We start from the raw sequence: 27043 nt of genomic DNA on the forward strand, positions 1-27043 counted from the left end.
GTGCACGTTCACAACAACAACAGATTATAAAATTTTTCGCCAAGCCTAATGAGTTTGCCAAATAAAATTGCGTTTTCATTCACATTCAGGCAGTGAAAAATGCGATCATTAAGGACAAAGGAAAATAATAATAATCATTCGAAAAACAATAGGGACCTCGCAGGTTCCCTGCTCGGGCCCTAAAAATAATCACTACAAAAACAATAGGGACCTCGCAGGTTTCCTGCTCGGGCCCTAATAACAATAGGGACCTCGCAGGTTTCCTGCTCGGGCCCTCATAATCACTACAAAAACAATAGGGACCTCGCAGGTTTCCTGCTCGGGCCCTAATAATAATAATCATTCGAAAAACAATAGGGACCTCGCAGGTTTCCTGCTCGGGCCCTAATAATCACTACAAAAACAATAGGGACCTCGCAGGTTTCCTGCTCGGGCCCTAATTAGAAAAACAATAGGGTCCTTGCAGTTTCACTGCTCGGGCCCTAATAATAATAATCATTACAATAACAATAGGGACCTCGCAGGTTTCCTGCTCGGGCCCTAATAATAATCATTACAAAAACAATAGGGTCCTTGCAGGTTCCCTGCTCGGGCCCTAATTACACTTGGTGGAAAACACTTTTCCAGTGTATTAGGCCAAAATCTGACAATGTTTTCCATTGCTCTGCTGTTTTTCCTGCTAAAGAATTTAAAATAAGTCTGATGTTGAGATGGAAGAGATCTCTTGAATGTGACCAGTGGTTTTTATAAACCAGGGATACCCAAACTTTTTCCTTTGGAAGGCAAAAACGGATACCTGATGGTGTGCCACAGGCCAAAAGCACACACCTACTGTCTTGTATTGTATTGTATTGTTAATATGCAAATTGGTATTAGGATCCCAAGGCTGCTTATATGACTGACTTTCTGAACAAAGTATAACAAAGTGCCTGTTGTGCTTAGATCATGACAAATAACTGAGGTCTTGCATAAAGAGTATTTCTACCTCATGGTTTTTCGTCATTCAGACTGAGGTGAGCTTCATGTTAATTTATTTCCATTATACTCCTTACAATGCCAGCCACCTGCTGCAATATTGTCTTCCCACAACCTTCCAAATGAAAGTAAGTATAAGATCATACTGTATATGGCCTGATTGTCTGTCATTATTAGACCAACATGATGCCTGACCCTTTAAGACAAGACTGTATTTTTTATTTTCTGAAAATTTTCTTAAAGTTTCCACTCATTTGTGTAGGACTGGCTTTGTCAAGGAATTCAACTCTCTCCCCTCTCCTTTTTGTCTGTATGTGTGCTGTGCTTTAAAGGGGCAATATGTAAGAATTTATGTTGAAAACGTTCAAAAATTAAAATGATCAACAGAAGGTAAATTAATAGCAGTTCTGACATCTTGATACCCACGTATTGTGTTTCAAAGATGTCTAATGAAGTTAGCATGCCAATGAGCTAGCTGCACTCAGCCAACTGGCTGAGGGCAGCTACGATTAGCGGTAATTCTGCCGATATGCTGCCCCCATATTTGTTTTAAGTATGAATTTGACAGGTGGGCCTTACATATTGCCTCTTGCATATTGCACCTTTGAATATTGCCCACTCCGGGACAGCACATTTTTACAATTAATTTAAATGAAGAAATCTTAAAAATCATCTTCAAACCCATCCCACTTTGAAGTACTACTGCTTCAACATAGTTCAAGCTACAGATGTAATTTAAAACAGGTCACAAGACATTGAACTACTAAACTCAACTTGATTTGAATATATTTCTTTTTAATTCCTTCTATAATTCTAATGTATTTTTCATTAATTTTTCATTTGTTTGTATTGTTGGCTGGACAAAACAAGCCTTTAATGGAGAATATAATCAGCAGATTAATTCATTATGAAAATATGAAAAATAATCATTAGTTGCAGTCATGTATAAAAGAGCCTATACAAAATGAGCTCAACCTCAACCAACTACAACAGGGGTGTCCAAACTACAGTGGTCCATATTTAAGCAAATTCAAAAAATATAATGGAATATGGCCCACACATGAAACTTGCGCTTGACTGTATTGTACTTCATAGTTTTAACAGTATTTGGAGCTACTGTCTTGAACAGGGCAGCTTCTCCACAAAACAAGCCAACAAAGATGAGTGACCAAAAATAGCAGAACCAAAGAGACGCAAGATAGCAAGTGAGTGCAGAAAATTTCAGACACACTGGGAAAATTTATATTTCTTCATAGAAGTCAAGGGGAAGTCTGTCTGCTTGATTTGCAATGAAACTGTTGCAGTGATGAAAGACTATAATGTACGACAACACTATGAAACCAAACATCAAACCTACACATACACTGGTGCCGAGCGGAAACAGAAAGTCAAGCAAATGGCAGCTAGCCAGCTAGCTCAACAACAGTATTTTTTCCATGCAGGAAAAATGCAGGAATTCAACAACGTGAGCATGTCCAGAACCACAGTTGTGTGGTGAATCGATGGCTTGTCACCTAACGTAAAACATCAAGTGTCAGATAAAGCTTGTGCTTTTGATTTTTACACGATTGCATGTGATGAGAGCACAGACACCGCACAGCTTAGGGCTGGGCAATAAAATGATCTTGATCATTTTCATGATAACATTTTCCACGATAACGATGATAAATTTATAACATTTATTTTCAATAGTTATTTTTGAGTCTGTTTTCCTCTACCTAGAAAACACTACACCAACAGGCAATCGCACAGCAGAGAAACTAATGTATGCGGTTGATGCATGTTTCCGGCCCCTCCCACTCACAACAACTCAGAATTGTTAGACGCAATAAACACTACGTTTATATATCTTTAACGTCTTTATTCCGTTTCGGTATAGAACAACTCAGAGGCCGCCATTTCCACTTCAACGACCTAACACCACCACGCTGCGCATGCGTACATGCGTACATGCGTTCCCAGGGTCAAAGGGTAAACACAAAGAGGGAAATACAAGTTAACAATCTCCCTATCCTTTTTATGTGAAATAATAAAACAATGTAAAAGTAATACCTGTCAAAAGATTTCAAATAAACATACAAAGTCATCCAGTGACTATAAACAAAAAAATACCTCTTAAGTGACATCCTGGTACATTCAGTGTGAGTTTGACAAAAGATGAACATGTTAACAATGCAAACAAAGTTTTCAGTGCTTTGAATTGTCTGTGCAAATGAAGTTTTCACCCCAGATTCCACAGTCCTTCACTTAGTGCTTTCAAAAGCACCAGAGCCGATGCTCCCTTTTTGGTAAGACAGTCAGCGAGTTGGCCTTTTGTGTCTGACCATGACATCTCCTTGATTTTCTTACTTTTTATGAGCTCCTTAATGCTGCTTATGTCCAACCTGAGTCTCTTCTCTGTGACCTGTTTTGTTGACTTAAGGGCATCGAACAGAGATCGATTGTCAGTCACACAGACCAACGAAGGAGCATTCAGTTCAGCATTACCAGTGGTGAGCTCAGAAAAAAGAGTTGCAAGAAAAATAGCATTGTCTATTCCATCTGACATAGCAAGTGTTTCTCCTGCGAGGGTGCTTCGTACAACACGTCTAATTCTCTTGGATTGCCAACAGAGAGGAGAAAACTTCCCTCTTTCTCCCATAAGGGTGATCAACATTCCACCCTGTGTACCTCCATCTGGAAGATTACCAAGAGAAGCATCACTGAAAACAACCAAGTTAAGAGCATCATTGTTTCCCAAATGCTGAAACTTGAGGGACACTTTTTCTGACTTAAGCCTGCGGATGACTTTATTTACCTCATGCATAGACTGCACCGTAGCATTTTTGATATTAGATGCCAAACTACACGAGTCAAACATAACATCTGGTCTGGTCTGCTTGGCAACCCATAGGATCTGTCCTATTTTTGACCTAAGCTGCTCTTTTTCAGTGTCATTAAGGGGTGCATCCCTCTGTATGGCACGTGCTGGTTGCATGTGAGGAGGCTGTAGATTATCAATGTAACTGTGCTGGTGTACCTGAACTACACCATCAACAGTAGCAAAATCCATCCCCACATAGCAGAAATGCTCATGCTCCTCGCGTCCTACATGGAACGCAGACTTCAGTAGGGGAATCACATTTTCTGAAAAGTTTTGCGAGCCTGCCCAAAGAAAATCATCTACATGGCATGCAAGTACTCCAGTAACCTTAGACTGCTCGTCTAACCAATAAAAGACTGCTGGATCCACCTGTGACATTTTACCACCTGTGCTCAGTATGATTTCTTTCACTTTGTTATACCAATATAGAGATGCATCAGCAAGACCATATACACATTTCTTTAGTTTCCATAGAACATTTTTACTGCCTGCCTCAAGAGGGGGCCGGATATAAATATCCCTGGACAGCTTCATGCCCTACAAGAATGCAGATTTGATGTCCATAGAATGGACTTGCCACTGGTTTTGACAGATTACTGATAACAATAGCCTAAGAGATTCTGAGGCACAGGTTGGAGAATCTTTCTGTAACTTTTGCATATTAAGCTCTTCAAAACCTCTGGCTACGAGACGTGCCATCAACATGTGACATATCAACTGACTCCTTCTGTCCCTCACTGCCATCAGGTTCAAGATGTTGTAGGTTATACCAGTTTTTGTGTTTTCCTGTCGCTTTTCCTGCTTTGCCTAAAACTCTGGCTGTATGTTGAACGCCGTCATCTCTGCTCACAAATGTTACAGTCTGACCTGATCTTAACTTTACACCTGCAGAAGGGGCGGGGTTACCACAGGCCCTGTGTTCTGTGTCAGTTTGTGTCACATTAGTTTGTGTCAGGGGTGGGTGCAACACTTCTCCTGTATTCACCTCCCTGTCACTGATGTTCTCCTGTTCATTGTCGGTATTCTGGTCACTATCTGAGCTATCTACTGCAGTGTTTGTCATGCCTCCCCCACTTTCTGCTTTTCTGTTAGCATCATCTCGTGTAGTTTGCTTGTCCTGCTCCTGTGTGTTAACCTTACAAAGCCTGGAGTGATGCACTCGAACAAGAATCCCACCATGTCTTACAAATACAACAGCTCCATCCTGACCAATAACCACCCCTGGTCCCTTCCACTCAGTGCAGTTTGCTCGTTTGTAATACACTGTCTCCTGTCACATATTTGTCATCTGTAGGTCTGAGCTGCTTGCGAAGTGCCCTCCTAATTCTCTCTGAGCATTCAGCTTCAGTGAATGCTTTCCTGGAAGCATGTAAAGCTGATATGTGTTCTCCTACCTTAGCACTTACAGTGGTACCCTCTAAAGCAGGTAGTTTATCAACTAATACAGAGGGGAGGTTAGGATTCTGTCCAAATACTAGTTGATGTGGGCTGTAACCATGAACATTAAGCATACTGTTCTTGGCCATAAGGGCCCAGTCAAGAGCTGTGTGCCAGTCACATCCATTTTCCCGTTTTACTTTCTGGATGATTTCGGTGAGTGTCTGATTGTGTCTCTCCAGCAGGCCGTTGCTCCAGGGACTGTATCCTGCTGTTGTTCTTGTCTCAATATTGAAGTTTTCTGCCATGTCTCTGATTTCCTCATTATTGAATTCTCCACCGTTGTCACTGTATAGTCTCCGGGGGGGACCATGTACACTTATCCATGTGTGAATGAAGGAGTTGACGATTTCACAGGATTTCTTTGTTTTCACAATGTTTCCAGCGCTGAAACGTGTGAAATGATCGATGATATGGAGGTACCATACGCCTGGTTCCAACTCATGCAGGTCCACTGCTACAGTTTCATTATACTCGGAGGCCAAAGGCAAACCTGCAGCAGGCTTTGGCTTTGTCTTGCTGTACCTCTTGCATATGTCACAGTCATGTACTATTTGTTGCAAAATAGTAATACATTCTTTGTCCTTATTTCCTGCGCTATGAATGAGCCTCTGTAGACGATCTGCTGAAGCATGGCCAAACTGTTTGTGAAGCTTCAGGAGAACTTTATGTTTCTCATCAGTGGACATGTTTTCTGTCACTGTAAGAACTTCATCTTCAGCTTGACTTGTTGCGTCAGATGACATGTTTTCAGTGACAGTGAGGACCTTATTTTCAATCTGACTCTTTTCAGTATCTTTGTCTCTGATGTCTACACAGTAGTGGCCAGAGCTAGTGAATTCAAGAGGCACAGGTTGTCTGAACATCACAGCTCGGTCATTTTTCATGTCCAAAATGGTTCCTGCTTTCTTCAAAGATGTTTTGCTCAGCAGCAGTGGGATATCAACTTCGACCACTTCAGCTTCAACGTGACATCTTGTCTGTCCTATTTTAGCAGGTAGTTTCACTTTTCTGGTGGAATATACTAAGTTTCCATCTCTGAATCGAAATGGCCTGCAACTGGGGATTTCTGTTTGCAGCACCTGGTTCACTTGGTCTGGGCTGAGGTCTTTCACATAGCTTTCCAGCCATTTCTCCCCACATACGGTACAAGTACAAGCAGTGTCAATAATAGCTGACCCCAGGGATTCAGCCAGGAAGATTTCTGAGTCAGACATGGAGGCTTTTGTAAACAGTGTGATGTTACATTCCTCAATATTTTCATCTTCAGTTAATTTTTGTTCACTCTTCTTATGAGGACAATCTTTAGCCCAATGAAACGTGCTCTGACAGATGGCGCATCTTGATCTCTTACCGAATTTATCCAGTGGATTGGTACCCGGTAAAGGCTGCCTCTGTTGTCCAGTCTGTAACCGTTTTCCTCGTCCTTACTGTCTTTGCTCTGTAAAGAACGCCACGTCCTGCTGATTCACTTGTATTCCGTTTGACGTGCCTGGCGTTTTTCCTCCGAAAATCCTCTTAAGTGCCGACTTCATGTCAGCGAACTTTAGGTCTGTGCACGCCGTCAGTGCAAGTTGCCTGTTTACGTCCAGACAAGCCGTGTCCAAGAGCTTAAATGCTAACACAGCATCGGGTAGTGTCATCTTGTACTTTTTCATCCGGTTATATCGCTGCTCAAAGTCAATGATATAGTCCGACATGGACACAGAACTGTCTTTTGTAATGCCATCAAAATGGGAATACGCTTCATATGCGCGGTCTTTTTCCTCTCTTAGGAACATACTATCCAGTTTCGCTAACAACGTGTCCAGACCGTTATCACTGTCCAAGTCTTCTGCGGGTATTTCCATTGCTGTTTCCCGGGCTCTTCCTTCAAGCCCCAAGGCGACAGCGAGTGCCTGTTTCTTTTTGTCGAGTTCTGTAACCCGCTTCCAGATGTTGATTTCATTTTTCCAACCTTCGTACGGCCAGGTCTCGTCAAACTTCGGCGGAACTTTGTAACTAGTAGCCATCCTCTGCTACCATTGTTACGCAATAAACACTACGTTTATATATCTTTAACGTCTTTATTCCGTTTCGGTATAGAACAACTCAGAGGCCGCCATTTCCACTTCAACGACCTAACACCACCACACTGCGCATGCGTACATGCGTACATCCGTACATGCGAGAGGGAAATACAAGTTAACAAGAATGACGGTGACCACCTGTGTGTCTAGCCGACACAAGAAAATGAGCAGTAGTGCAAGGAAACTGACAAAGACGAAGAAACTGTACCAAAGAAAGGTCATACCACTTTGGTTTAGGGATGTCACGATTACAGTTTTCCTTAGTACGATTATTGTCAGAGAATTTATCACGATATTACGATAATTGCGATTATTATGTGTTAATTGATTTCACAACTCTATTCATATGTAAAATCACATGAACACTCCTTGAAGGTCTTAAAGTTTCCTTTATTTCTATCTTTTGATGCCAACATAACAAAAATATATAGCAACAAAGTCAAGTAACCAAACAAGAGCTTTGTTTAGGCTGTAATGACTTATGTTGACTGTCAAAATATAATTATATTACTAATTATATGACCCAATATTTGTATTTGTATATTTAAGTATCCATTTATATAGGACCAATCATTAAGCCCCCAGGAGAATTGTTTAAATGATTTAAGTCATCAATTGTCATCTATACCAGATGTTTAAGTTTATTTTAATCGTTTTAATCATTTGTCTAATTTTATGTGGCCACATATAAAACATCTATTATTTTGGTTAATTTATTTTATGTTTAAATTACAATGACATAAACAAATTAGTAAAACATGAAACGGACTGGAAGCACAAGTGTACAAGCACTGGATTGAGCTGGAAGCACAAGCCCAATGTTTATGCACAGATGGGAGAAAGCAAAGGAGGTAATGCTAAATGTTCACTGACTGAGTGAGGACCTTGACTACATGGCGTTTTCTTCTACAGGTCACTGCACACTGACACTGAGACTGTCCGACGACAAAAAAAAAAAGAAAGAAAAAAAAAGCGATCGACCTCACGCTGCACTGAAAGGCGAACCAGTGTCGTACTCGTACACAATTAATTGCAAATGACATGCTAACATTTAATTTCCTACCACTTCAATGCAACGTTAGGAAAACATTGACGTATTTTAATGTTACTGTGTATTTACCTTTATTTTGGCAAACAAAGTCGGGTGGTTGTCCCGCAGGTGGTGAAACATATTAGATGTGTTTCCTCCTTTGACTGCACTTTTTTTCTAACATGATTTACATGCTGGCAAGCCATCCTCAAAAACGACACCCTGGTCATTTTTCCTGTATCCAAAATATTCCCACACGGCTGACTTATTATTCGGGGGGAATAACTCTTCTGCCATTTTCCCCACAGGCACGCCTCTCTTCTTCAACTTGCAGGGACCAAAACAAAGCAACACACGCGGGCGCAGCAACACGTGGGTGTTGTGTAACTTTGTTTTCGTTCGGTTTGAGTTGCCCTTAACTATGGTTCCAGCATAATATTTTCTGACGGTATTCAGGAAACGTTACGATCAATTAATCGTAGCGCTTAATACCGCAATTAATTGTGAAATCGAGTAATCGTGACATCCCTACTTTGGTTATTTGGAAATAGTTCGGCAACCTGAAGTCTGACAAAGGACAGACCAGTATTAGGTGCAAAATGTGTCGCTGACCAGTCCTCAGCAGAACTGGAAACACCACCAACTTCTTCCATCATCTCAAAAGGTACTGTCCCAAAAAGTACTCCGAGAGCATGAGTTTGCGCTATCATGCTAGCGTAAGCCTCCCCTCAAGTAGCCAACAGCCCAGCCCTACTGCTTCTACAAGTCAAACTTCAGTTCGACAACCAAAAATTGCTGCTGCTTTTTCAGCCATCACCCCATATGAAAAGAAACCAAAGCAACACAAAGACATAACCAGTGCAGTTACGCACTGTATGGCTAAAGATATGATGCCTATAAGCACGGTTGAAAAACAGGGCTTCAAGAAGCTAATGACTGTCATGGATGCTAAGTACACGCTGCCTGGGCTAAAATATATTTTCCAAACATCACTCCCTCAGCTCTACACAGAGTTTAGGGTAAAGTTGGAGGAGCAGTTCAGAGATGTCAAGCTCTTTGTGACCATCGCTGATATGTGGTCTGCTCGCACGTCCGAACCACATCAGGTCTTCCGGACCAGAAGGCTACTGAAACTGAACAACTACCTGTGCAATGTGCAATATTCAAAGCATACAGCAGCATAATCATCCTTAACATTTAACTTATTTTCTTTTCTTTAATCAATGTTCAGTTCAGTATATTACCTCTAAAATGTTTGAGACACGTTTGAAACAAGCAATTTGTTGTACATATTTATCATTGTATTGCCATTTATAAGCCATTTGGTTGGTTGGTTCTGTCATTCTGACATTAAATAATTGTATTTTATAAACCATAATAAACCTTTTGGTTTGTTTTGGGTTCTGTCCTTAGGAGAAAACTCTTAAAACTGTCAATTCAACATTATTATTATTGTTAAATATATATCGTGATAAATATCGACATCGATCAATACAAAAAAACATATTGTGATAACAGTTTTGGCCATATCGCCCAGCCCTAGCACAGCTGTTAATTTTTTTGCGGGTAGTTGGCAATAACTTTTGCATTACGGAGGAGCTGCTTGATCTTAGGAGTATAAAAGGCACAACAACGGGTAAGGACTTTTTTGAAGCTGTGTCAGATGCAATTGACAAGATCGGACTTAAATGGGACAAGCTGTGTGGAGTAACAACAGATGGGGCTCCAGCAATGACAGGCAAGCGCAAAGGAATGGCCTCTACGGTGTGCGCCAAGGTGAAAGAGAGTGGAGGTGAGGCTGTCAAAATGCACTGTATCATCCAGCAAGAAGCCCTCTGTGTCAAGGCAGTCCAGCTTGGTGATGTGATGAACACTTTCCTATCTGATGTCGATGCTGAATACGGGGACGTCCTCTACAATTCTGATGTGCGCTGGCTAAGTCACGGCTCCATGCTGCAGCGGTTTTATTCCCTGCGATCAGAAATCGACCAGTTTTTGAAAGAGAAGGACAGACCGCTTCATGAGCCGAGTGACCCTCTATGGTTGGCAGACCTGGCTTTTTAAGTTGATCTTACTGATCATCTAAACACACTGAATAAGAGCCTACAAGGCAAAGACCAGCTTGTACCACAACTTTATGCGCACATGAAAGCATTCTGTGTGAAGCTCCGTCTCTTTGAGACACAACTGTGCAACTTCAATGTTGCGCACTTCCCCACGCTGTCCGAAATCAAATGAGCTTTTCCAAAGGCCAAACTTTCTGATAAAATGGGGAAATATGTGTCTGTGATCACACCTCTCATGACAGAATTCAGTAAGCGATTCCAAGATTTTTCAATCATTGAGAAAGAAATCAAGCTGTTCTCGACTCCCTTCTTTTTTTGTGATCATGGGGTTCATGGAGGTTCATGGGGAGTCGCCCAAAGGCGACTCCCCATGAACCTCCCACCCAAGATCTCTCCCCCCAATAAAAATATAACAGAAAAATCAAGGTCGGCCGTGCTGCACCCTTTCTTTAACTACCTTGTGTGCTGCCTCCCAGGCCTGCAGAGTCTTATGGTTGGCCCCTTGCATACGGGCAACAGACCACTCCATCAGAACAATTTCGAGAAATGAATTAGCCCACTGCTGCCAAGCCAAGGAATGTGGTGGTTGCCACCTAAGGGCCAGCATCTTCTTGGCTGCTGTGAGACCGGCCCATAGAATACGTCTATGCTGCAAGGACAAATTTAAAGAAGAGTCATCATTAAGCAGAAGTAAGGCTGGGGAGACTGGGATCCTGAGCTTAAGAATGTCACTTAAAGTGAGAGATATTTCCTTCCAGAATCTAACCACGTCGGGTCACTCCCAATAAACATGCAAGAATGACCCCTGGGCATTAAGTGGGCAAAGATTGCAATTAGGAGATGCGGTGATCGTCATAGAATAGCGCCTTCTGGGGGTGAGGTACATCCTATGAACATACTTATACTGTATTAACTGATGATTGGGGTTTTTGGATGTACCACTGAGATTTTTCCACACTGTGTCCCAGCAAATCTCTCCATCATTTACTTCACTTAAATCTCTATTCCAAACACCCTCCACTGGTAAGGGTTTAAAGGATCCAGAAAAATGAATTTGTAAAGTTTAAAAAAAACATCCCCCGTGTAGATCCTACTGAGTCAAGTAGCTTACGTAGAGGGTGTGTGGGTAGAGCTGTTCCCCATGGGACACCATATGCCCGCACAGCCGATCTTAACTGCATATAGAAGAAAAAAGATGAACTTGGAAGATCAAATTCAGCTCGTAGATCGTTAAAAACTCGTAAACCATGGGCACTATACAGATCTTTTAGTACATTCACTCCCCTATTCTTCCAATGCGGAAACGAAAAGGGCATATTACCAGTAAGAAGTGAGAAATTATTGAAAATCGGTGTGTGATTATGCCATTTATAATCTGTGCCAACATGCTCCATTACAGTACGGTAAGATGTGAGTAGAAATGAAATAACAGGGCCTAAACGTAATTTGGCTTTTTTCAATGGTATGTTAGCATACACCAGGTCTTGCAACCTGTGAGGAAGTGCAATATTCTCCTCAATTGGTCTCCAAGAAACAGAGGAACTAGGGTTGAACCATGTAGACAGAGGACGTAGCACATAAGACCAGAAGTAGCTTTTAAAATCTGGCAGAGCTAGCCCCCCTAACATCTTGTCTCGCTGAAGAGTTGTGAGTTTTAGGCGTGGTCTCTTTCCTTTCCATATGAATTTAGAGACTAATGACTGAAGTTTATCCCAATATCCCAGAGGGGGAGCAAAAGGGATCATAAAAGAGTAAAAATTAACACGAGGAAGTATATCCATTTTAACTATTGCTATCCGGGCTTGAAGTGAATTTGGAAGATTCGACCAGCGCTCAAAGTCCTTCTCTATCTGACTGTATATACCTTGAAAATGTTTTATTGCAATGGACGATGTGGAGGGAAAAATTTCAACTCCAAGATATCTAAAGCTTTTAACTACTGGTATATGGGAGGGCAGGGGAACTTGAAGTGCAGCTGAGTTTAAATGCATCAGCGCTGACTTTGTCCAGTTAATTTTGTATCCAGAGAGTGAGCTGAATGTATCAAAAGAGGAAAGCAAATGTGGGATTGAGGAACCAGCACTGCCTACGTAAAGAAGGATGTCATCAGCATACAAGGATATACGATGCTCTGTGTTACAAAAAGTAATGGGATGTACTGATGGATGTTGTCTTATTTTCTGTGCCAGTGGCTCGAGGGAAAGAGCAAAAAGTAGGGGTGAAAGGGGGCAGCCCTGGCGAGTGCCCCTTGATATTGGGAACTGGGCAGAGCAGATGTGGCCTGTGCAAACCATTGCTGAGGGATTTTCGTATAAAACCTTAATTATATTAATAAAATGCATACCTAGCCCAAATTTGTCCAATGTTGCCCAGAGATATTCCCATTCTAACCAGTCAAACGCTTTTTCAGCGTCCAACGATAGAACCGCGCAAGGGGCATCAATACTACTAGCTGCATGAATAATGTGTAACAGGCGACGCACATTATCAGATGCTAGGCGAGTTCTAATAAAACCAGTTTGGTCGTTGTGTATAAGTTTTGTAAGATGTATCTCCAACCGGGTTGCAAGTACTTTAGCATATAGTTTAACATCCCCACTCAGGAGGGAGAGAGGTCTGTAATTACCACATTTAGTTAAATCTTTATTCGGTTTGTGCAGGACTGTAATTATAGCTGTGTTAGTGCTAGAATTAACCCTTATCAATGGCTGTATTGATCATATCCAATAGTGGTTTTCCCAGTACATCCCAGAAAGTAAGGTATAGCTCAGGTGGAATTCCAGCCCCCCCTGGGGATTTGCCCGTTTTCATATTACCAAGAGCCTTCCTCAACTCTTCTAGAGAAATGGAGGTGTTGAGTAATTCTGATTCGTTGTTAGACAGAGAAGGTAGATTGATATCCTGATAAAAATCTGCACACGCCTCCGTATCAAGGGAAATTTCAGAGTTGTAAAGAGATGAGTAGAAAGATTTAATTTCAGAATTGATATCAAGTGGATTGCTCAGGGTGCGAAGATGTGTTTTATGGTTGTAATATTTGAATATTTTTCATGGTTTTTCAGTCTTAGAGCTAAAAGGTGACTTGGTCTGGCGCCATTGAAATAATATGTTCTTCTGGTCCTGTGCATTAAGAACTCCGCCCTACATCTTAACAAAGAATTCAACTCAGTTCTTGTCACAGCTATTTTGCCTTGTAATGCCTCAGAATATTTGGCTTGTTGTTGCGCCTCTAGCTGAGTGAGAGTATTCTCCAGTTCGGTTATCTTATTTAGTCTACTCTTATTAAGGTGGGATGAGAATGAGATTGAGGAGTCCCTCACACATCCCTTTATAGCATCCCATAAAAATCTAGGATCATCTACTGAGCCTGCATTAACATCAATAAAAGTGTTTAACTTTTCTTTGAGAAAAGTGCAAAAATCTCCATTTTTGAGAAGTGAAGCATTGAACCGCCAACGTGGAGCTCTAAGGGGTGTACCTAGGAGTGTGAAGCGCGCTGCGACAATGCTATAATCTGATAAAGAACAAGGCTTGATAACATCATGTATTTCAGAAAAGGAAGTAGCTGAAGTTAATATATAATCTATTCTGGAGAAACTCTGATGTCTTGCTGAATAAAAAGTGTATTGTTTAGATGTGGGGTTGATAGTGCGGTAAAGGTCTGTTAAGCTAAGTACTGACAGAAAGTTCTGAAAGTCTTTTGATGCTTGTAGCTGTGTGGCCATGGAGCGCTGCGAAGATTTGTCCAACATCACATTTACAATACAGTTCATGTCTGGACCAAGGATAAGTGAGACGTCCTGAAGGTGCAATAAGACTTCTGTTAATCTTGGAAAGAACTCTGGTTCATATTGGGATGGAGCATAAACTGAAATAAAAGCAAATTTGCGTCCAGATATAATAGTCTTAATATAAGAAATCCTACCATCCTCACTACCAAAGTATGGTTATTGAGAGTTTACGTCTCAGTACTACTAGTGTTTGTTTGAAAATCGGGGGACATCTATAGTTCTTAAGTGGGACTCCTGAATAAAGGCAACGTCCACATGTTGTCTGGGTAAGAGGTCTAAGCAGGCGTTACGCTTAATTTGTCTATTCAGCCCATTTACATTCCAGCTGATTACATGTATACTACTCATAATAACTAATAGAGACTATTATTGTGATACACACAAGATGCAGGGTGGAAAAACAACCTACAGTGCAGCTGACCGACCAAAATGTGAAATTAAAATGCTGAGAGAGATCCATTCCAAACAGGAATCAACTAACAACAGCAACATCTAAGTCCCTAGCATTGTGCAAGATTGTAAGATTGGTGTTTCTTGTTACTAACTGAGCAGAGAAATAGAAACAAGAAAGAGGAATATATATATTAAGCCAGCTGGACTTATTCAGAGGTGAAGAGCTAAAGTCCAGTAGATTCGAGTATGATTGCAGTTAGAACATAGGTAATACAGGGTCATTGTAAAGCATATAAAGCCGGCTTTTATCATTGGAAAGAGTAAAACGAATTAATAAAATAAAATGAATAATCAAAAAACACCCTGTAGAAAAACAGTGAGAATGTCATTGCAGGCTATGTAATGACATCTGGTTGAAGTTGCCTATTAGCCTACATGCAAAACATTTAGCATTAAACTAGCCAGCTGGTTGGATTACCTGTGTAGTTGTAGACTATTCACCGAGAGAATTGATGAAATCTTTTACCTCCCGTGGGGTATTGAAAAGATGTTTCACTCCACCTCACGTAGCCTTAAGTTTTGCAGGATAGAAGAGAAAGGTGCGAAAGTCCAGTTTCTGCAGAGCGTCCATTGCCTCGGAGAAGGCCAGCCTGCGCTTGAACGTGTGCGGGCTGTAGTCCGGGGTGAAGCAGATGGTCCTTCCCTCCAACTCCACGGCTGAACCGCGCGCCGCTTTCAGGATCTTATCTCTGTCAGTGAAGCGCAGCAGCTTGAAGATGATGGTGCGAGGCACAGGTCTGCCATTTGTGTCTTCTTTCGGGGCGCCTACACGGTGTGCGCGCATAATCTCAACAGAGCCCACCTTAGGAAACCACCGTGGTATGGCATCCGACAGCAAAGCAAGAACATGCATTGTCTCTGCGTTTTCAGGGACTCTGTGCACACGTAGGTTATCTCTGCGCGACCTGTCCTCCATGTCGGCAATCTTGTCCTTCAGCTGGACATGCTTTGCTGCCAGTTTACTAACCGATGAAGACAGCCGGCTGTCCACCTCCGCCATACGGTTCTCATCCTTCTCCATATAATCCATACATTTAGAAATATCAGCCTGCATGGCAACCATCTCGCCACGGAATGCCGCGACCTGTGCATCCACCAGAACCTGTGTCTTGTTTGCCAGCTGAGACACCACATCCTCAACGAGTGAGGGGATAGCCTCCTTGATAGCTTCTGCAACTGCTAGCTTAACTAGCTCGGCAAGCTCCACGTTGTCGGCTAAACGAGCTGTTGTCGGCTGTTTGTTTGTCGCTTTTTTCGAGCTTGCTGCCATCTCGGTGTGCACAAAGCTTCCACAAAATAGAAAAATTAACTGAGAACTTAAAAAGTAGCGTTGGGTATGAAAGTAATGCTTAAATATTGGGGGGCTCCGCGGAACAACGAAACGAAGTGTCTACATCCCTCGCGACGGTCACGTCACCTCTCTCGACTCCCTTCTTGATGGATGCAGAAGAAGTAGAAGAGAGTCTGATATTAGAACTTATCGAAATGCAGTGTGATAATTCTCTGAAGAATCAACATCAGCTTCTCTCACTACCCGACTACCGGAGCTTGGAAAAGGCCAAGTTTCCTCTGATGAGATGCCACGCAAAAAGAATAATGAGTCTTTTCGGCTCAACATACATATGTGAGCAAACATTTTCTCTGTTAATTGAGAACCAAAATGACTGACAGCCATCTCTGTGATGTCCTTTGCAGCTCAACCACCAAACTGACTCCTGACCTGCCAGCCATCCTTCAGTCCAAAGCACAGCATCACTGCTCCCACTGAGTGCAACGCTGTTCCCATTATAGGCGAGTTGAAAATATATTACACAATATTAGTGCGACCTGGACTTAAAGTGCGATGAGCAAGCACGAATAATTAACACAATATAATCAATCTACATCTTCATCACAGATTATGTCTGCATCCTAGAATGGAAGCAGAGGAAGCAAATAAACTTCCAAGTTCAGTCAAGTTTTCCCCCGCCTGAAGAGCTTTTGGTGTCAGGTGGTGTTTTGAATGGGTGCAGTGGTGGACTGGCTATCTGGCGCCTTATTGTTGAGCCGGTCAGGTGGTTTCAATCACAGTGGCCAGTCCTACCTTTTCACAGGTCTTGCCGCTTTAACAATTATTATTGTCACATAACCCGGTCAAAAGTTTCACATGTATCAACCTCTAGTATAGCATTTTAAGCTAGCAGTTATATAACTTTTCCTGGTTGTACTTAACTATTACTGTTGATTTTGAGTTACAACCTATTTTTTTTTATCTATTGATATTTGGCCTTCTGCTATAGGAATGTCCAAAAACTGATTTATTACAAATAAAAAACAAGGTATTGGCTTAGGCTATCCACCATTTATTTAATTTGTTTGTTTTCTTCCCAAAAGTTACGAAGGAAGGCTTGCTGGGAAATTTGTTTGACCAATGGCCTTGCTTTCCCCCTTTTGCATTAACAAACTAGAGACGTGCATCAACAACAGCAACATCATATGAAAAATGTCAAAAAGTAAAGGAGGAGCTGAAAGGCTTAGAGAGAAAAGGAAGTAGCCATAGAGGCTTAGGTTTCCAAATAAAAAAAATCCACTTATTGTTTCACCATCATGATCCTCAAGTGGCAAGCTATGTTGATTTGAGGAGCACATGGAAGCGGTAAGATTGGTGTTTAATTAATTGTAGGCTATGGTGGCTATGTGTTCCGTTAAAATTTGCATTTTACAAGTTTCCTTTTCAGTGCCTAATGAAATGTGTCCTGGAATACAGGTAGACTATCAAAACTTCCCATTCCAAAACCCTGACTTGACATTCAGAATCACCTGTCACTATAAGACTAGTACCCAGCAAGTACTACGGTGCTAAAGCTAGAGGGATATGCTTTGTCCTTTATGTATATAGAAAAGGCTAGGTATGAATAAATCCAAATGCAATGATCTTATTGAAAAAATCTCCAGGATTGTCTAAATGGCCCTAAAGTCACATTTCTATTTCACATTCGTGAAATAGAAATGTGAATGTGACTTTCACATTCATGAAATAGAAATTCGTGAGTTTGTGCCAAAGGAAATCTCAGAGCTAGTGGTGCTTCCAAAAGGCTGAGATCTTCTGACAGCAACACTAGCACCGCTGCCGTCTCTCCATCTGACAAGCGCCCCCGAGTGTGTACATTGTCACCGGAGGGCAGCGATGGAGCTCCTGCTCCGACATCCAGAGCTCCGGACACCACGGCAGGTCTACAATCTCAGCCCTGCCATGGTCCCTCCAACCAGGGGGCTGCACCGATGAATCTGCTGAGCATGACCTAGCTAGCGCGGCTTGTCAGCTTCCACCTAAACTAGCCATCTACAGTAACAGTGCGGTAAGCAGCAATCCGGAGATTTTGATAGTAGGTGACTCTATCGTTAGGTATTTGACTCTCCCTGGTGCTATTACCTATTGTCTCTCTGGTGGAAAGGTAGTCGATTTAGCTCATTCCGACGCTCATTGACCTACATCCCACTGTTAATATTGTTTTAGCACACGTGGGAACGAATGACATCATGGCTAGAAATTCCAGCAAATTGCACGCAGACCTGGAGTCCCTGTGCTACACAATTGAGAGTCTGGGAAAATGTTGTCTGTTGTCCGGCCCCATTCCAACTCTCTTTAAAAACTCAGAATGATGTAATCGACTTTTCAGTCTCCATCACTGGTTAAAAAACTTTTGCTCTGCAGCAGGATATGACTTCATCTCAAACTTTGATTACTTTTGGACTAATCCAAGCCTATACAGAGCAGATGGTGTGCATCCTAACAGAAAGGGCACAAATCAGTTGACCACTAATTTTATTCAGTTTATAGCATTTTCTTTCTGATATGCACCACAGCAAGACTCGATCCAGGCCTCTGTTTCTCCAAATAACACAGCAAGTCTTAACAGTGTGAGTCCTGCCACTGTGTGCTTTGACCCTCAAACACTGTCAGAGAATAACTGCAGCCATCCTAGGCCAGAATCTGCCTTAACGGACACTCCTACTCACTCGGCAAGCTCCTTTAAGATGGCTCTCCTCAATGTTAGATCCCTTAACAATAAAACCTTCATTGTTAATGATATTATAAAATCACATCAACTTGATTATATTCTCCTCACTGAGACCTGGCTTGATGAGACTGGTAGTAAGGAGCTGATTGAAGCTTCACCATCTAATTTTTCATTTTCACACTGTTCCAGATCTAACAAGAAAGGTGGTGGTGTTGCTGCTATTTTTTCAGATATGTTATCATGTAAAAACATCTCATTTGGTTTCTATTCTACATTTGAATATTTAGCTCTAATAATCAGATCTGTATACCCATGTCTAGTTCTCACAGTTTACCGCCCTCCAAGACTCAAAAAAGGCTTTTTATCTGAATTTGGTGAGCTTTTATCTAAAATTACTGTTGAATATGACTCAATCCTTATTTCTGGGGATTTTAATATTCATATTGATAATACTACTGATTGTTTTGCCAACCAGTTCACCAACACATTATCAGCCTTTGGACTCACACTGCCGAGCCGACACATAATCAAGGTCATACTCTTGACCTGGTTATTTCTAAAAGCCTTGACTTAACCCCAAAGTGCATACTAGATGTTGGCATTTCAGATCACTTTTGTATTTTCTTTAATGTCGCTGTGTTGACTGAATATGTACCTGGCTTAAAACTAGTTAAAAGACGGGCCATTTGTGCAGAGACATCTGACAGGTTTATTGCTAGATATACAAACTCTGTTAGGTGTAGTAGGTCACAGTCTGGTTTTAATTTGTCCTCTCTATCCTTATGTGACAATTTGGTCAATAATTAAAAAAATTCAGTGACACAAATTATGGATGATATTGCACCTATAAAAACTAAACTAATTTCTGGTAAAATAAAAGCACCTTGGAGGAATATGGAAAGAGTGAGGGTACTAAAAAGTACCTGCCGCAAATTTGAACGCAAATGGCGTAAGACCAAATTGCTGGTTGATTATAGTATCTATAAGGACCTGCTTAGTAAATATAACAAATACATTAAAATAGCTAGACAACATTATTTCTCTCAATTATTACTGCAAATTTAAATAATTCCAAAGTGCTGTTTAGTACTATCGACAAGCTGGTTAATCCGCTTAGATCAATTCCTGCTGAGCTCCACTCTTCAGAGAAATGTAATGAATTTGCCACATAATTTAACTACAAAATTTCCAATATTAGAAATAAAATTGTGGCTTCCTCTACTGATGGGTGTGACCACTTTCTTTTCACTCAACACAGCATTGCCAGCACTCTTTCCAGCATCGCACTGATTCAGTCTAGTGAGCTACAAGATGTGGTGCAACAGCTCAGTTCTGCAACATGTTCTCTTGATCTAATGCCTACAAAATTGTTCAAAAATGTTTTTAGCTGTTTGATAGAGGATGTCCTTGAGATTGTTAACGCCTCCCTACATTCTGGAATCTTCCCCTCATGTCTCAAACATGCTATTGTAACACCACTGTTAAAAAAAGGGTAATCTTGATCCACTTGTATTCAAGAAATACAGACCAATATCAAACCTTCCATTTTTGGGGAAAATTCTTGAAAAGGTTGTTCACCAACAATTATATAGGTATCTGTCAAACCATAATTTGTTTGATGTTTACCAGTCCGGTTTTAGAGTTAACCACAGTACTGAAAGTGCCCTGATCAGAGTTGTTAATGATCTTAAAATTAGTACAGACAATCATGAAGTTTCTATTCTAGTACTTCTCGACCTCAGTGCAGCATTTGATACTGTCGATCATGCAATTCTTCTTCAGCGCCTCGAACACTGTTTAGGCCTTAAAGGCACATTTCTTAACTGGTTTTCTTCATATCTTACTGGAAGATCCTTCTCTGTGTCTATTGGTAATTGTGAATCTGATGAGGTTGGCATTTCATATGGAGTCCCTCAGGGGTCAATTCTCGGTCCTTTGTTGTTCAACTTGTACATGCTTCCACTTGGGTCCATTATACGGCAACATAATATTTCATATCAATCATATGCCGACGACAAACAGTTATACATTTCTGTTTCTATCAATAATCTAAGCCCAGTGAATGATCTCATCCAGTGCATCGCAGATATCAGACTCTGGATGGTCAAAATTTTTTTACAACTTAATGAGGACAAAACAGAGATTCTTTTGGTAGGTCCTAAGGCTCTGAGGCAAAATATTCAATCCCTGTTAACTCTCCTGTCTGTAAAACCATGTGTGCATGTCAAAAACTTGGGTGTGATTTTAGATGCTGATCCTACCTTCCAAAGGCATATCTCTAATATTTCTAAGACTGCTTTTTATCATCTTAGAAACATATCAAAAGTTAGATGTTTCCTGTCTCAGTCAGACTCTGAAAAGCTGGTTCATGCTTTTATTTCCAGTAGACTGGACTACTGCAATGCTCTTTTTGCTGGACTGAAAAAGCAGACATTAAATAAACTCCAGCTTATTCAGAATGCTGCAGCCAGAGTACTAACAAAAACCAAAAGGTTTGAGCACATCACTCCTATTTTATCATCTCTTCATTGGCTCCCAGTAAAACAAAGAATTGATTTTAAAATACTTCTTATTGTTTTTAAATGTTGTAATGGCTTAGCTCCCTCCTACGTTGCTGACATGCTCACTGAATACACACCAGAGAGATTCCTTAGATCATCAAATAAAGATCTCCTCACTATATCTAGAATCAACTCCAAATCAGCTCATGGCGCTTTCAGCCACTATGGTCCTACTCTCTGGAATTCTCTTCCACATGAACTACGGTCTGCTACAACAGCGTCCTCTTTTAAAAGCAAACTAAAAACATATCTTTTTTCGCAAGCTTTTAGTTATGTTTAAAGCGTGTGTTTTATTTCTGTCTTTCTCCTTTGCTTTAAGAATTGTTATTATAATTATTATTATTATTATTAACCCCCTTTTTAAATGATGATAATATATTCTTGTGTGTTTTTATAATGTCCTAAAATTTTTTATATATGTAATATTTTGTAATATTTTTATTTTATGTTATACAATGTATCTTTGTTTTTATTTTTGAAGCACATTGAGTTTACGCTTGTCGTATGAAATGTGCTATATAAATAAATTTGATTTGACTTGACTTGACATTCATTCCTGTAAATAGAACGATGTTGTATGTTGTAGGTCTATACCGTGTACCTCTGTAGTCTGCCCATATCATCATGCTATTATAAAAGAAGCCTGTGCTCTGTGTTTTCTGCCTCTGGCTATGAACTATGTTCATAAAGACAAACTTTAACACAATGCAACTACCCTGTAATGGGGCAACATTTCGATGGTTGTGATGTTTAAAGGCTTAATTTGTGTACTGTGAACAGTTTTTCTTTTTTAAAAACAAAAACACAACTTTGCTGTTTTAAAGGGATAGTTCACATTTTTGGCACTTTAACTGTAAATCAGTCAATCAGCTTTTTGAGTTGTTATAAACCTAACTGATTAGCCTATAGTATCTGAAATTGTGGTTAACTGGCATGAATTTATAATGTTATGAAAATGACCAATCAAAAAATTTTCACCGCGGTTCCTACCACCACTGCCCTATGTGGTGCCAAGAAAAACCCAGATGAGTTGTGAGACAGTTGTGGTCAACAGTTACACACACTTGTAAATGTATATCATGGCAGTCTTGAGTTCCAGTGATTTCTACAACTCTAATTCTTCTGTGTTGGAATGAGTGGAGCACATACTACATTGTCACATGAAACATTAATGAAGTTTGGTTCAATAATGAATGTTTCCTAGGTTTTCTGAAAATGTGACCAAATCTGCTGAGTCAAAAATATACATACAGCATCTTGAATGATCAATTTTGGCAATTATAGAAAGTTGTGTCAATCAAATTTGCTTTGAAGCATGGCCTCTTAACTTCTTCTAAGTGATTATGATTGATAAAGGCTGATAACTCTTCTGTGCCCATTTTAATATGGCTTGTTTGACACACCAATTAGGCTCAGCCACAGACACTACAATGCAAAAGACTAAGGAGCTCAGCATTGATCTGAAAAAGCACATTATTGATTTGAACAAGTCAGGAAAGTCACCTGAAGCCATTTCAAAGCAGTTACAGGTCCCATGATCAACTGTGCAAACAACTGTTTGTTTATAAGTATAAAGTGCATGGCACAGTTGTGTCACTACCATGATCAGGAAGAAAACGCAACTTATCACCTGCTGCTGAGAGAAAATTGGTCAGAATGGACAAGAGTCAACCAAAAACCACCAATGCTTTGCATGGCTAGGGCTGAGACACTGCTGTCCAAGAAAGAAGCCCCTGCTCAAGAACACCATACCTACTGTAAAGCATGGTGCTTATAGGAGCTGAATGTGTTTGGTTGTGTTCTGAGGTTTCTGGTGTAATTCACTCAGTGTGTGTGTGGGGTCACTGTGCTGTCACCTGGGGAGCTCAGGTGCATATAGGTGGCATTGTTCACTCTCTTTGTCAGGTTCTGACCCGGAAGGGCAAACGGTTTTCGACCGCTGTGGCACGGAGGCGCTCTTCATGACGCTGTTTTGTTTGTTTGTTTGTTTTCTTTGTTTATGGACAATGCACAGCAATAAATCCACTGTGTCGCAACTCAAGGAACAGCGTGGACATTCATTCAATGCGGTATGAGAGCGTTGGCCAAGGCGAGGCGTGTCAACCAGGTTATTCCGGAGTTAGAAACCTCAGTAGCTCTAGTATCAGACTGAGCTCCTTTAATAGTGCTGGTAGTATTATGCTATGGGGCTGTTTTGCTGCCAGTGGATCTCCCCTTCAATCCCCTTGTGTAAACATTGGAAGACACGTAACCTTCAGACCAAGAATTAGCAACCAGTGCCCTGACATGGTAGGAAAAGTAACTCACTGGTTTCTTGAACAGGGTGGGCTTGGCCTCTGGTGTCAGTGAAGGAATCCAGAAACTGGGCAGGCTCTGGCTGGAAGAGGCAGCTGAACCAGTGGAGGATTCTGCTGAGCCGTCTGTGCTGCCCTTCTCACTTCCTTTGTTCTGCCCTGGAGCGGAGAAACAGTTGCATTTTACACATTGTTTCCACTGTTTAACTAAGCTAACGCATTAAATTACACAAATTACTGTATCAATTATGACTGGAAGCATGACAAATTTAAAGAATTAGAATAAAAAAGAATACATTGGGAAAGATGAAGACATGATTGTATTCTCAAGTACAACCACTGAAAATTAAGGGCTTTGCTCAGTTGGTGCCTTAGTAAGGGGGAGGTCGGTCCACAATTAAAATCATCATCACTTGCAGAATCTTCAAATGTCTTTTTAAAGGTTCCATATTATGAAAAACACGCTCTGTTCTCTCTGGTCTCTACATATATAAACTGGTCCTCCCTGAGCCTACCAACTTCCAGAATGAGGAAAGCAAACGAGTCCCGCATGGTCTCTGCAGCCCACCCACTGGTAAAACGAAGCTCCTACAGGCTGTTCAGATTCAGCTCCTTTCGTTACGTAACGAGTGGTTGCGTTTCATTTTTAACGACAACCTGCCGGCTACGGTTCATGTAAGTCTGTTTGTATGTGCTAACCACTTCACATCGGACTGCTTCAGTAACGAGGGTCAGTACAAAGCTGGCTTTGCCTCGACACTGACCCTCGTAAAAGAATCAGTCCCAACCATACTGGACCCAGCAACTGCACCCGAGCCACAGGTAAGTGTCACCACGCTTTGATAGTATTTACAGTTGCCTACGAGTATGGTGAAGTCAGCTTGAAATTGGCTAACTAGTTAGCTCCGCTTCGGTCCGCTATGCAATGGCGTTTGAAGCAAGTTTAATGTTAATAATATTACGAGGGAGCTTGGCTGTCACAGTAAAAAGTCTGGAAACATGTGCAGACTGGAGACAGAGACTATGCGAACAGTGTCCAAGAGTTTGGAGACTGTGTTGGAGACAAACACAGCTTTCGCTAACTGTTTTTAGATGTTACCTGTTGCAGGTCAGTGGGGGATGGGAGCCGGGTGGTTGTGTTGGGGAGTCCTGCTGCAGCCGCAGAGTCTGTATTTTTCTGAGCCTCTCCTTCTGGGTCAAACTGGTATGGTTGAACGACAGCATCTCGGCGAGCCATAGCGATACATCCACCGTAAACATTAGCGCATGCTACTGCTAACGTAAGTGGCATCCTCTCCCTGAGAGGGGTGTGTAGCAGGCAAGGCAGGCGTTGACAGACGGAGCTCATTAGCATTAAAGGTGCAGGCACAGAAACAGCCTGCTCTCAGTAGAGCTCACTTGAGCGACTTTTAGACAGCTGAAATTCAGGACCACGGATGGGTTTGGGGCAATACATTTCGAAAACAGTGTTGTTGGACCTCTGACATCTGTGTGAAATTGATGAAAAACAGTATAATATGGGACCTTCAAGTGGTTTGCTTTGTTATGAATGCCAGACATGTATTTGTGATACAGGATAGTACATGTGTCTTGTTGGAACCTCACCACGTGGTCTTAACGATAGAGAAGCCTGTATGTAAAGCGAAAAGCCTAACATGCAGTCTCCACATACCAGCAAAGCCAGCAAATAAAGAAAACTGGCGGTCCAGTGAATCTCACTTGAAAATCTTATTTTCCCCATTGGCTGATAGGCACCTGAGCACAGTTCAGTTCTGGCACAGCAGCCATGATGTCAGAGAATTTGTAACTGCAACGCACACCACTTTTCGTGGCTTTTCACATTGTAACACGGAAGAAAGCACCAGCTTTCTACAGTGCAGCAGTTGCTAAAAGCAAGGATGACCAACAGACTGCTTATTTGTTTACAAAACAGGTTCCAGATCCAGAGGAGATGCTGAGCAACCCAGCCTCCCCACCACTCCCTGCACAAGTTAGAAAATTTCCCCAGAGAGAAAAGGACCGCCACTGAGCGCCACTTTCTACACCCAAGTCATCTCTGCTGTTTCCTCCGCTATGATACCGAGAACAGCCACCATCAGCCTGCTTATAGAACGCTACAGTGGCAACGGCATTCATCCACGCTGAGGAAACAAGCTGGATTAACGAGGCAGATGTAAACACACTAATGCAACCTCAAAGTAAGAGGCTTCATTAGTGTTTGGGTAGATACACCTACATTTGGGACAATACTGTTCAGCTCTGTCCAATGCCACACTGTGATTTAAAGGCACGCGGTAGGTCAGCAGGTGCTGTTCGACCACTATCATTCAAGTCTTGCAGTCACTTACAGACCAGCCTTTTACTTCCTGTTGCCACTAGGTGACACTATGACTATAAGGGATTATTGGCATGTAAATGTCCTCAGGCTCTTATCGTTGCTGGGTCTGATGTTTCTCATCTTCCTCTTGACAATACCCCATAGATTCTCTATGGGGTTCAGGTCAGGCAAATTGGCTGGCCAATCAAGCAGAGTAATACCATGGTCAGCAATAAATGAACATACTTTTTTGAAGGTCAACATTTCTGTATTATAAATTATTTTTTTGATTGGTCTTATGTAATATTCTAATATTTTGATATACTGTATTTTTGATTTTCATGAGCTGTAAGCCGTAATCATCAAAATTAAAAGAAAAAAGAATATTGTGAAATATTTCACGTTATTTGTAATGAATCTAGAATATATTAAAGTTTCACTTTTTTAATTAAATTACAGAACAAAAATGAACTTTTCCATGATTGAGATGCACCTGTAGATTGGTTCACTGTGATATCTGGACTGCCCTCTTCCTGACCACAGACTCTTTCCTCCTTTGGTACCCAGGACTTCCTTTCTCTATGGCTAGACTCTGGCCGCTGATCCTGTATTTGTTTCTTTCTCCTGTAGTTTTGTCCCCATACTCAACAGTGGCTGCTACTACTACTATTGCTATTAGTTAGGGCCCAAGAACGATTTGGTGCGAAAGCCCTATTGTAATTCAACCAGTCTGTCCTTCTCCTTACCATATGATGACTGTGATGCACTGCGCAGGTGTTTCAGCATAGAGAGATTCTTCGTAACAATGACCATAAGTGTTCTGATGTGGACGCATGTTTCCTTTTTATATGTAAACCACTTTTTCAAAATTAGCTTGTTAGAGACAGAAGACATGAGGCAATACATTGAAAGACAAATACCACAGACACGTACCAGATGTGAACGGGTTGATGGGTTTGGACACAATGCTGTTCTCCCTGGTTTTAAACCTCTCCACCCTCTCCCTTTCCTCTGACTTGGACTCAAGTTGGCTGTTGCTCTTCTGCACTCGCTTCTGCTTCTCATAAGCCTGAAGAATTGGAGGAGGAACACACAGGTGAGTCATGCATGCAAACAGGTTAGGGATAAACTAGAAACTCCCTGCGCTATTATGCCACTGCACACCTGTTGAGTTGCAGTTTACATT

The 27043-nt window shown here is 41.3% G+C and overlaps 1 protein-coding gene across 1 annotated transcript in view; it reads right to left on the reverse strand.

The window, feature by feature from the left end:
- nosip (nitric oxide synthase interacting protein) overlaps positions 1 to 27043 on the reverse strand; it is a 58807-nt gene that overhangs the window by 5658 nt on the left and 26106 nt on the right. The window contains exons 5-6 of the mRNA XM_073462231.1: positions 26791 to 26926; positions 23554 to 23699 (exon numbers count right to left, since the gene is read on the reverse strand). Of these exons, the coding sequence (XP_073318332.1) occupies positions 23554 to 23699; positions 26791 to 26926 (282 nt within the window). The remainder of the gene's footprint in view (positions 1 to 23553; positions 23700 to 26790; positions 26927 to 27043) is intronic.

Source organism: Pagrus major, chromosome 24, assembly GCF_040436345.1.
Source record: "Pagrus major chromosome 24, Pma_NU_1.0".
NCBI classification, from domain to species: domain Eukaryota; kingdom Metazoa; phylum Chordata; class Actinopteri; order Spariformes; family Sparidae; genus Pagrus; species Pagrus major.